The sequence below is a fragment of the Nanorana parkeri genome, unplaced genomic scaffold, assembly GCF_000935625.1.
Source record: "Nanorana parkeri isolate BGI_ZX_2015 unplaced genomic scaffold, ASM93562v1 scaffold1893, whole genome shotgun sequence".
NCBI lineage: Eukaryota > Metazoa > Chordata > Amphibia > Anura > Dicroglossidae > Nanorana > Nanorana parkeri.
Genome location: NW_017308161.1, coordinates 70591 through 83336, shown reverse-complemented (window position 1 = coordinate 83336; position 12746 = coordinate 70591). Strand labels below are relative to the sequence as shown.

General features: G+C 42.3%; 1 protein-coding gene across 1 annotated transcript in view; it reads left to right on the top strand.

Annotated features, from left to right (window-relative positions):
• Window positions 1–12254, top strand: part of MSL3 (male-specific lethal 3 homolog (Drosophila)) — a 32598-nt gene extending 20344 nt beyond the window's left edge. Inside the window, exons 10-13 of the mRNA XM_018571986.1 lie at window positions 81–190; window positions 5662–5761; window positions 8620–8704; window positions 12089–12254. Of these exons, the coding sequence (XP_018427488.1) occupies window positions 81–190; window positions 5662–5761; window positions 8620–8704; window positions 12089–12188 (395 nt within the window). The 3' untranslated portion in view covers window positions 12189–12254. The remainder of the gene's footprint in view (window positions 1–80; window positions 191–5661; window positions 5762–8619; window positions 8705–12088) is intronic.
• Window positions 12255–12746: the final 492 nt, after the last annotated feature.

Sequence of the window (12746 nt, the reverse complement as noted above, 5' to 3'; positions counted from 1 at the left end):
AAGCAAGGTATGCTTGAATTTGTGTCCTAACTGCATAAGGAGGTTTGCATTATTTCAAATGTACTTTAACTTTGTTCTAGAAACACCTGTGCACAGTGGTTCATCATCACCAATTACATTAACTCCAAGCAAAGAGGGTAGTTCCGTGTTTTCTGGACTTGAAGGGAGGCGAAACAATGAGCTCAATGAGGTATTGTAGAAAGTGTACATTTGTTCTCAAACTGCATAAGGAGGTTTGCATTATTTCAAATGTACTTTAACTTTGTTCTAGAAACACCTGTGCACAGTGGTTCATCATCACCAATTACATTAACTCCAAGCAAAGAGGGTAGTTCCGTGTTTTCTGGACTTGAAGGGAGGCGAAACAATGAGCTCAATGAGGTATTGTAGAAAGTGTACATTTGTTCTTTCACTGATCAATAACCAAAATCGCTTTACAACCGTTGTTGTGTTCTCCTAATGGAATCTGCTATTGTCAGGAATGTGGTTTTCATCTGGACTTTTATTTATTTAGTTGTATTTCAACAATTATTTATTTTTTTACTTTCAGTGCAAATCCTTTAGCTTTCACTGTCTCTGAAGCCTGATGTAAAAATGTAATGGGAGTCTTTCCTTATTTATGAAGATACATACTATCTAGTCTAACCTGCAGGTCTTGGCTTCTGTGTACAAAATGTGATGAGAAAGAAGCTGCTTCCTGGAGCCACTGCAGAAGTCCTGAGCTGCATGGAAGATGGTCTGCCCATTTAGCCTAATGCAGTCCTGTGCTCCTTTTTGGAGCAGTTTTTGTTCTATGCACCGCAGAATGCAGTAATGGGAACACACTTCTTTACAGATTGCCTTTTAGTGTCTTGGGTTTTTCTTGTATAGTAAGCATGGACAGTGACAGGTAAAGGTTCTCCACTGAAAGTTGGGTTCTCCTTTAAAATAGCTTCCTGTTATCCTGTTAGTCAGGATTGTTGAGGGAAATGTGTAGTTTTTACCTATCTTCAGCTTTTAGTGATAAAAATGAGCGTGAAAACTTTTCATTAAGCACAAGCCCCCTCTCTGCCATACCCTACTTGCCCTCTGCATTACATTTTATATCCCAAACTACTGACCTTCGATCATTCAGGGACTTCCACCAGTCGTGGCCTAAATCAGTTGCAGTGGTGCTTTATTCCTCTTCACTCTGCCAGTGGGATGCAGATTTTCTCTATATGCCTTAATGGAGATACTGTCAAACCAAAAAGGACACCGATTTTCCATTAGAGCCTAAGGGGAAAAATCTGCACGAGCACTCATTGGCTCAGTGACTAGGACTGCAAACCTTAAACACCTTTTGATTTAATTCATCCATTTAACCACACTCAAATTTTCCCTTGTGTTCCTAACTAAGCTGCAATGCTAACAGAGTGAAAACCACCGTGAAACCAAATTATTACACCGGCACTGTGCTCTACTAATTCAATTCTCACATATCCTCAAATTAGTGTACATTCTGTAAATAAACTTGTATATCTCAATACATATATTTCGAATGCGAACGACTTTAAAAGGGAAATATGGGATAAGTGCTTTTCCCCATAGTTTTTTTTAGGGTCACGGGAGGACGTATACTAACCTCCTCCTGTGACCCAAAGCTCAGTATATTTCATGCTATTGCCCGCGATATACTAAGAGCGCCGCAGCCGGGACGGATCCTGACAATACTGTCGAGATTCACCCAGGTGCGTGAGTGACAGCTGGCTCTGCATATCTAGAGGCAGAGCCAGCTGTGCCTGCCCCCTCCCCTGTACGTTCCGCCAGTCAGCGCAGGAGGATCCGGAGAGGGAAGTGGGGGAATCACTGCGGGGAGCAGTGACTGATGGTCACCGCTCCCTGCCGGGAGACGATCGGGAAGGGAGTGGATTGGTGCATGTTACTGCTCACTTCCCGATCATTAGAGCAGACCTGTGACAGCTTCTTTGTCACAGGTCGGCTTTAACTATGAGGATGAGTGGAAATCACTCGCCGCATAGTTCTCCTTTTTATAGAAAGCTCTATCTGTCCCTAAAAAGGGTATAAAATTAATTTCAGTACAGCGTTGCATGACGGAATAAATGTCAAAGTACTGCAGCGCTGAATACTGAAAAATGGCCTGGATGGGAAGGGGGTTTAACACCCCTGATGTCAACTGGTTAACATGGGCTTTCAGTGCGTTCCAGAGCAGGTAAAATAGGGCCTGCTGCAGTTTTTTCACCTGCTCTGGATCTGCTCTGCAACTGTACACTGTGATGTGAACTGGAGCTAAAAATACCATTTGGAATACATTGGACGCAGTTTTGCTCCGGTCTGCACCTGCTCCACGCTTGCTGTGAACAATAGTGCAACCAATATAATCAATTTTTTTTTATTTAAAGTTGGTATCTCTAAGCATAACCTCCCTTTTGTGCTAGTGGAGAAGGATTAAACCCTCTGTCAAGTTTATAGCTGCCGGTGTTCCCCATTGGTAGAAATTTTTCCAGTGGTACACAGTGAGCAAAAAAAAAAAATCTGACATGTGTTTTCTTTCTTTCTTTCTTTCATTGTATGCTATTCCCTTTGTGTTAAAATGACCTGTTAATAGCATTCTGTGTAGATGAACTTGCAGTCATCTTGGAGTCATCTTGCAGTACTGTAGACATGGCCGATAATGTGCAGTGTGTGATTCAGTTAATGTCTGTCCTTTCCTTACTTTCTTTAGCACTGTTACATATGGAACCTGAGGGAAGAGGAGCAGACTGTTATCCACAGATCAGATCATGTATTTATTTCTTTAACTGCACTGCATAGCAAAATGAACCAATATAAATAACATTGAAGGGTACCCATAGATATGAGTAGATCATGTGACCATCTCCTTTTGGCTCCCCATATTGGTCACCTGCTGTAGGGGGGGTATTGATCAAATAGTTAAGAAAAAAACTGCCACAATTTCTATTGTTACCATGATTTCCTCGATAAGCTTTTCATTCGTTCCTGCTCCATCCTCTGTTTTTAGTTTACAGTGAAAGCTCAAGAATTTTCAGATTTGAGCCCCACTTAAGGTGGTCAGATATACAGCCAATCACCTTCTTAAACCTATGGGAGGCTTAAGGGCCAGTGAATTGGAATCCTAGCTCATGTTACTACAGGTTGATCTGCACAAAATACTGTGATTTATGCTATTTAGAGATTGAGGATCGTAAAAATCTACCATACATGGAGGTCAACAAAAAACTTTTTTTAAGCTTCTAACTAAATCTAAAATACAGCAGAGCTTGAATGTTTTGTCATTTTCAGTAGCTCTTGTATTGGGTATTAACCCTTTTATTGTTATAACCATTATGTTAGCAGCAGTGCTGGCATGTGTACAAACCTCTCGCTGCCATAGCAGCTTAGAAATTGTTTACATTTATACGGTGAGTTATGACAGAAAAAGGGTTAATTTTATATCCTATTTGCATTACTGAGTCTTTTAAAAAGTCGTTTGGCTTGGTGTTGGAGTTCTGTTAGAATGGAAATCTCTGCCACCCCCTACTGTTTACTATTCTTGCAGTAGTTCTCCTATGATTAGCCAGCATAGACAAGGATGCTTTATTATATATGCCATAACAGAGTTGGGGTTATCTGCCTAAATAGGATTTACTGTTTGTACCCCTTTTGTAATATGTTTGGAATGTTGTGTAAAATGTATATTCCTCAAAGGAAAATGACACATTTCAATTGCCAAGACTCGTGTAAACCCCCTCCTGAGCAAATTTAAATATACCTGCAGTTCATACTGTTTTGGCTAGGCAGCATTTTCCTCCTCCAGACACTGATGTCCTCTGCACATGCATGGATGCTGATATGCGGAGTAATGATCACCCATCTCCCTGCTCGGTGCCAGAGGATCAAAATGCCATTCTAGCATAATCCAGCCTGCTTCAAATGTATATTTGTTTGAATTAGGGTGAGTGAGGGGTCATATGGTGTTGCCTCAAAAGTGCTCTTGTCCTTTAACCTCTTGGTTTTTCTACCCCCCGAGAAGCTTCTGAAGCTTCGCTCGCATGTGGCGCTACTGCAGACACGTCGATGGTCAACGATCCGGTCTTGCATGCAGGTCCTGGGCCTCATGGTGGCTTCCTTCGAAGCGGTGCCTTACGCTCGCACGCTTACATCACACGCGGGTTCTGCAGAGGACCATATTGTCGCTGTGGGACAAGTCCCCCTTGTCGCTGGACCGGGCGGTTCGGTTGTCTCGGGAGGCGAGGGCCTCCCTGGTCTGGTGGCTTCGGTCTCCGTCCCTGGTGTTGGGCAAGTCCTTCCTTCCCATTCACTGGACGGTGGTCACCACGGATGCCAGCCTGTTGGGCTGGGGGGGAGTCCTGGACGTTTGGACGGCTCAGGGCCGTTGGTCGTCGGAGGAGTCTCGGCTTTCGATCAACGTGCTGGAACTTCGGGCGATCCGCCTCTCTTCTTCATTGGACGGCCCGTCTTCAAGGACGGCCGGTCGGGGTTCAGTCGGACAACGCCACGGCCGTGGCGTAGTCCAACCATCAGGGCGGCACCAGAAGTGTGGCCGCATCCTACAGTACATGATCTCCGATCTGTTCCCTGTGTCCTTCAATGAACGGAGAGAAAAGGATTTTACGGTGAGTACCAAAATCCTATTTTTCTTTTGACTACTGCAGTTTTTTTACAGACATGTTTGTGCAAGTAATTTTAAGGATTGATTGTCATTTCAAAGCAGGCTATTTTCTTTTTCATGCCGTTTGGTATCTTCTGTGTTCAGATATCATTTGGCTTTAAAAATGCCCCTTAGAGTATTGGATTGATCTATTTTACATGGGGATTTATAGCATAAAGGCAAATGATTGGTTGGCAACTGAACCGATCATATTCCCTAGGAAATCTGTGTTAAATGTTATTTATAGTTTACTGCACAAAGGGGTTCTGAAGATACTCAGCGATTTCTTAATGCTTCTGCAGAGTTCCGTCCACATTACTTTTTTAACCTTTTGTGATCTGCAGCGCAAACTGGAAGCACTGTGTACATAAAGCAGTGAAACGGGTCCTATTCATTGCCGAACCATTCAATCAGTGCACCCATAAACCCGCCATGTATTGTAATTAAATCCCACATGCAGCACCAGCTACAGTCACTCAACCTAGGATGAACATACCTTACTTTAAGTCAATGGAGAGACCCTCCGCACTCCCCACAGCAGTCCCGGCCAGATAAGAAAAAAAGTGGTGCTCGCAGTGATGAATTACCACGGATGGCGCCGTGCAAACGCAGGAAAGTCAGGGAATCGCCAGCGTCACAGACATCCAAATAAACCAATTTATTGGTTATTTGGATGTCTGTGATGCTTTCTGTCCAATAAAAGGGACATATTTATCTTTACTACTGAGTGCTGGTGATTTCCTGACTTTTCATACCTTACTTTACACGCAATAAAAGCATTAGGATTTATAATATAAATAAATGAAAGTGTTTTTTTTTTTTTTGTTTTTTTTTCTCAAGCATGGTCTAATTAACCAAAATGCATTCCTTTTTTTAAAGGTATACAGAACAAATCGTATTCAGAAGTGCTGTTTGTGCTTTTATGTAAAACCTGGTATTAACATGCGTTTTAATAGATATAATTTCTAGACACCACTATAATAACATAATGAGCTCTTTTCTTTCCGTAGGTGTTGTCTTGGAAACTAATGCCAGAAAATTACCCTCAAAGTGATCAGCCCCCACCTCCTTCTTACATATATGGGTCACAACATTTGCTCCGCTTGTTTGGTAAGAAAGATCTCATAAAATGTCTGAAATCCAATTTGTATCATTAACAGTTTTCATAACTGCAGTGGCTGGCTTCATTTCTGGAGTGGATCGGCCTTGATTGTGTCAAAATTAGTGTTTGTGCATGTAATTTTATATAAGGTTTGTCATTTTTAGTAATTTTTAGTCATTTTGTTGCAATAAGCCTGTAATAATGGCCATCCTTTCTTTACAGTGGAACTGTAAATGTAAAGTGGAACTGGATATTGTAAATTGTACATTTTTAGTTTGACCTGTTCTGAGTGGTGTAATGTTAAAGGAGAACTATGGGGTCAGGTCTTTTCCCCATAGTTCTCCTAAGGGTCACGGGAGAAAGCAAACTAGCGTTCTCCCCTGACTCAAAGCTCAGTATACTGCGAGCTACTGCTCACGGTATACTGAGACGCTGCAGCTGGGACAGATCCCGACAATTCTGTCTGGATCCACCCAGCTGCGGGATTGACAGCTAGCTCTGCTTACTAGAGGCATAGCCAGCTGTGCCTGCGCCCTCCCCCGTCCATTTTGCCAGTCAGCGCTGGAAGATCGTACAGCGGAGGGGGGGGAGGAATCCCTGCAGGGAGCCGTATCTGACAGTCACGGCTCTCTGCAGGGATAGATCGAGAAGTGAGCGAGCGCCGATATGTGTTCGCTCACTTAACGATCTACTGAGCTGTAGCTCGCGGTATACTGAGCCTAGGGTGACGGGAGGACGCTAGTTTGTGTCCTCCCGTTACCCTAAGGAGAACTATGGGGAAAAGCCTTAACCCCATAGTTCTCCTTTTTAAACGTTACTACCATAGAAACTATCCTCCTTAGTTTTGAAATGTTTCCCCAACAGCACACCCTGCTCTACCTCCATATACCAGGTACCATCTTAAAGCAGAACTAAACCATTCTATATTTACAGCCTCTATTTAGATCTGCCTTTGTCATGGTTGTGCACATGGGATCAGCTATGACACCAGTCAGGCCACTTAGGCCGTACATCCTGCTTTGCTCTGAAAAAGCTGCTTGTTGTATGCAAATTGCTTAATTATTTCAATGCAGAACAACTCTCCCTTTTCTAAATGGCACCCACCCTGGTGTTGACCAGGCAAGTTTTTTTTAAGTGTGTGTGTGTGTGTGTGTGTGTGTGTGTGTGTGTGTGTGATTTGTTTTTGTTTTTTTCCTAAAGGTTTTTTTTTTTTTCACTTTGAGCAGTGTGTTTTGGTTTGTGATACATGTATATATGATGCTAGCTTTATTAAGACCAATGTTATTTATGTTCAGCCCTTCTATTATGTAAGCGATGGTAGGATTTAAAAAAATAAATAATTTTCTTGGAGTCTGCTGAGGGACATGGAAGTCTTGAACCTTCAGGGCATACTGCTGGAGGATTGGACACTGTCAATCTAAAATATGTAGGCCAGCCCAGGATAACCCCCTTCTACTTCCAGCATGTCAGCCCAGAATAACCCTTTCTATCAGCACATCTGGTTTTTGTAGCAAAGCAGTACCAATGGATTGCAAAAGTTTTTGAGTATAAAAATCCTATTTTCTTTCTCATCCTTTGTCGGACAGACTAAGTCACAAACTTACAGGCTGTCCAAAAGCAGTCTAACTGAAGGGTAGGGCAATACAGCAAATAATTGGAGGACTGTGTCAGGGACTTTATGCCCAAAGCTGGCATCCCATGAGGTCAAAATGGCCACCTGGTAGAACTTGGTGCCGAAAAGCCCTAGTGACGAGTTTAGTTGGGTGAGCCTTAACAGGAAATGGGGGAACCCAGTCCTTGAGACCAGAAGTGTAAATGATGGTCTGAGTCACCTATAAATGGTCGAATGAGAAGCTGGGGCGTCCTTCTGGGGGCCATCCAAAATGACAAAAAAAGTAATCAGTCTTGTTGAAACAAGCAGTGCTCAGATGAACATGCACAGACTGAAACACATGCAGACAATGGAGTGATAATTGCTGTTGGTGAACCGGAGGCGTCCAGAAAGTACTTTCTTCCCATCTTTTGGAAGATTCTCACAAGATTCCAGCCTAGTTGACTGGGGAGGAGTCCTGGCCACGGGCTTGGTCATCGGAGGAATCTCGTTCCTCAACAGCCTGGAGGTTCAAGTGATTTGACTGTTCCTGCAGCACTGGTCCAACCTGTTGGATGGTCATCCAATCCAGCTTCAATTGGACGAGGCCACGACAGTGAGTACAACTACTATCAGGGAGGGTGTGGATCTCCTGACTTATAGGTTCAACTAGACCAGTTTGTAGCCAGATGCAGGCATTCCCTGGGGCAGTGGTGTATGCTTTAGTGCAGGGGTGTCCAAACTCTGGCCCTCCAGCTGTAGTGAGACTACAAATCCCATGATGCATCTCTCTCCGGGAGTCATGTCTGTGGGAATCTTGCAATGCCTCATGGGATTTGTAGTTCCACCACAGCTGGGGGCCAGAGTTTGGACACCCCTGCTTTAGTGCGTCCCTTTCCTCCCCTGAAACTTCTTCCTTGTCTGCCCCACAGGATTGAGATGGGAGGGCATTTTGGTGGTCCTTATTGCTACAGATTGGCAAGCATCTGAATAGGCAGCCTGATCTTGCAGACACATTTCTTGCATTGGGACAGGGTGGTGTCAGACCCAGGACAGACTTTTAAAATAAATAGAATAAAGGTTTTAGTCGTTCAGGTCAGATTCTCATATGTTCCCTAACCTTTTTTGGAATTAAGTAGGTGCAGCCCACAATAGACACAACTGTTTTATCTGCGTTTGACATGCCTGGTTTAGATGGAATCTTGTCTGTTTGTAATAAACGGAAATGTCTATAGATTTTAAATTCATCAATCCTTAACTTGTTATTTTTCCTAGTGAAACTTCCAGACATAATGGGGAAAATGTTCTTTGTGGAGAAAAACTTAAAAGTTTTGCTCAAGCACTTTGAACTGTTTCTAAGGTATGTGAATACTTTTTCAGATTCTTGTACTTGAGTGCTGTTTAATTCTATGCAGTAAGATAAGCAGTGTATGATTGCATGTTAAAGCGGATATCTAGGCTTTTTTTTTTTCCAAGCTATAGCCACAAGTCAAATAAGCTGCCTCTAATGATGCTATCCTAGAGCTGGATTGCTGCTGTGTACAGAAACAAACCTTAGTTTAATTTGTCCCCAGTTACCACACAGTGCTCTTCTTCTAGTGCTGCGACTGAGAGTTCTGAACCTCATACAGTAAAGAATTCTGCCCACCCCCTTCCTCTCTCCTTGTTCACAAAAGGCCTTGTATTCTGCTCACAGAATGTAAGGTGTTCTGTGAATGGGAAAGGAGGGATACTGTTTATCCACCCTTTCTCTTCCCTTGTCCATTCACAAAGCAGGGTGTTCTGTGCATTCATAAGTTTTACCAAATAGAAACATGCTAAAAATATTAATTTGCAAGCTAAAATATATCTTGATATACAAATATAATCCCGAAGGAAGCAAAACCACTTGAGCACCTCCTAGATCATGCTTTAACATGCTGAATTATACAACCTGGTTATAGGTATTAAATCTTCATGATGGTGTTCTGAATACAAAGTCACACACCCAAATACCACATTACAAAAAACAACAATCATGAAATATTTAGTGATTAACATTGAAACAACTTTCAATTTTTCATTACTAAAGAGGTGTTGGACAACTTGAATAGCGACATAGGTTTACAAAAGTCCATTTAAAGACACCGGACCTCTTAACCCTCAGGTTATACTGCTGCATAAAGGAGGATTGGACACTGGTAAACAAAACTAGGCCAACCCAGGATAACCTCTTCCACTACCAGCATTGCTCAGTTTTTTTTCCTAGTGTCCTGAGAGGGTGTATGTATTTTTTTTTTCTTTTGAAAGATTTTTTTTACTAGCACCTTTTTTTTGACTGAAAAAAACAAAAAACTCTTCCTTACCTATTCTATCCCCAGCTTGTATCTTCAATTGAAGCTTTCCAGCACAGCCTGAGTTTTGGAGTGCTGTGTCCAGACGCTCACCTGATGTGTATTGTACAGTTAGCTTGACAATGACCTTTGGGCGCTCTCCAGACCCCTGTTCGGTCAGCTGCTGAGCACTTTTTTCAAGTCCCTCACTGCTGGCAATGCCTCAGCATGTTCCCGGTTTCTGAAGGCTCACTTTGTATGTAGGTTGGTCTGGCGGAGCGCCGAGAGCTACCTTAATACATAGGTCACCAGGCACCTTTTTAAAATGACCTGTTTCCTCTTGGTTACCTTTTTGTGGAAGGGGTTTGCTGTTGGTCTCGAGGACCTGACTTCATGGTCATTGGCTTAACATTCCCGTTGATTCCCAGATTTCGAGAGACAGGCATCTCTGAATCTGTGATTCCTATAATGCTAAAAGTTAGGCTACCTTTTCGTAAGGTCTGTCATCGGATGTGGAAAGCGCGTCGCTCACCCCTGTGAGGCAGGAGTCTGAACTTTGTGCCTTATCCTGCAAAGAACCTTTTTTGGTTTTGCATAGGGGCAAGGTGGTGTTGAGGTCCAGTAATTGTTGCCCAAGATGGTTTCTGGCTTTCACCTCAACCAGGACATGATTCTTCTGTCCATCTGCCTGGCTCCAGTTCGCCAGAAGGAAACTGCACTACATTGTCTAGATACAATTTGATCTGTGAGAGTCTATCAGCCACTGCTTCTTTCAGGAAGACAGATTTCCTCTTTGTTCCAAAATTTGTTCCTGTAAGGGTACATTGGAATCGTATGTGTTAAGGATCAGCTTCCACCCTTTCCTGTCAGTGCTCTACTAGGTCTGGGAGTACTTCTTGGGCTTTTCAACATTGTGCTGCTTCCCAGATTTGCAAGGCTACCACCCAGTGTTCTCTTCATACATTCTCTAAGTTCTACCAGATGAGCAATAAATGAATTAAGCAGTATGCAGTCCCCAGTCCTCTGACTCCTTTTGGATATGCCGAAGGTCAAAGGCTCTGTCTTTCAACTAGGGAGAAAAAAAATAGGATGTTTGTACATGCTGTAAAATACTGTTGCAGTGTATTGAGGTACACAGGTCCCACCCCTCTGAGTATGCTCTCTGTACTGCTTTGCACTGCTTTGTACTAAGGCGCATGCCAGTAGTAGGATGGGCTGCCCTACAGTTTTTTTTCTTTGTTTCCATTGTCCATTCCTCCTGTAGGTGGCATTAAAACCCAAAGTTAAGATCTGATGTATACCTCAGTGGATTCCAAGTAGAGGATTGGACTGAGAGTACAAAAGTTTTATTTTGTCTGTGCGTGTTCCTTAAATAGGAAGTGAGATAAAATCTGAGGGGCACTGATGGAAATAAAAATCTGACAGTGATTCAAGCCTTTCCCTAAAGAAAAACATTTCTTTTTTCTGTCTGTTTTGCTGTTGGAGGGTTCCCCTCAATTCTGTCTGGTAAAACACAGGACACGGAGAGGTAACCTCTAAAACAGCACTGATTGCACTAAAAACCTATAGCCTTTCCCCACTCTATTCAAAACTGAGAAAAAAGGTTTTGGCTGGACATATACTTTTACTTCAGGCTCCACCAGAAATATTTCACCTTTGGATATGCATTGGCTGTTTGAATTGTCCTTCACCAGTCCACTGGTGGTGTGATTTCAGTGGTAGTCTGCTCCTATCCCTTTTCAAAATAAAGGTGTTTGGGGGCTTAAGTACATAGGGCATTGCTGTCCGGTGCTGGCTTTCACATTCAAACACCATAAGCTCTAATGCATGCGTTTCAACAGAAAAGGCTGACTTGCGATACCTGCAAAGTGTTAAATGCACCTCCTATGGGACATGCTGCATACAGAGAAACTGAACACAAAGCTAGTCGAACACAGACTCAGAATTGTCATCCATGCACTATTGAGGTACATGGGTACGGTATCTGCTGAGCTGTTTCAAATATAAGAATGCAGATTAACAATAGGTGCAAAGCAGGTGCAGAATCATTTAAAGGTTCTGCATTTAGAAAAATTCAACAAAAATTTAGCAATCTGTTTTACTATTAGCGGAGTGAATTGTAAGTTCTGGTGGTAATATCTCGCCACTAGAAATAGTATGCAATTCAATGCGCCAGCTGCCATGCACAGATGACCATTTTGTGTGGAACTTGTCTTTTAGCTTGCAGTCTGGATTTTCTTTTATTTAATACTCTGTTCTGCAGAGTAATATTTTTAGAATATTGTTTAATTAAAATATTTTGTTTAGTTTATTATAAACCTACTTTTTCAGGTTAACTAAAATCACATGTCCACCCCTACTGGGGCACGGTGTCATTCCTGGTTATAGGTAATGGAATGTGAGTGCCTAATGCTTTGGCGTTTGGTTTACAGATTTCTTGCGGAGTATCACGAAGACTTCTTTCCAGAGTCTTCCTATGTGGCTGCCTGTGAGGCCAACTACAGCACCAAGAATCCTCGTGCCATTTACTGAAATCTCAGCTTCATCATTTATCCAGTCTGTGGACTCTTGGATGCTCTATCATATTGTTGTAAATTTTTTTTAAATGTGAATTTGTGAAATGGACTTTAAGAAAAGCATATATAGATCAACAGACCGGAAATAAGACAATTACAATGATCCTTCACTTCTTGTTTTGGATGAAGAAATGTAATGGGCTTTCATGTTTTTTTTGTCAATTATCACTTCACAACTGTTTGGAAAAGAAACCTAGTCTTATGATTTGTCTTGTTTAAAATGTGTTTCTTAAATAAAATATGCTGATAAATTATTTCTAGTTTGAATTTCTTTAACGGTTTCTGTAAACTTTGCATTTCCTGGTGATGTGAAAAGATGGGGTTGGCACTATCAGTGTGTCTTTAAGGACAATGTCACTTACTCATTCAGTTAAAAGTGAGCCTAGCCACCAACCTGCTTGTACTCTTCTTTGCCATGCTTACTAGCTGACACAGAGATAGGGACTGCAAAGCAACAGATGGGTAGAGCACTGAGGGAAATATGAATAAAGTGGCTCATGGGGTGGGCTTTAAG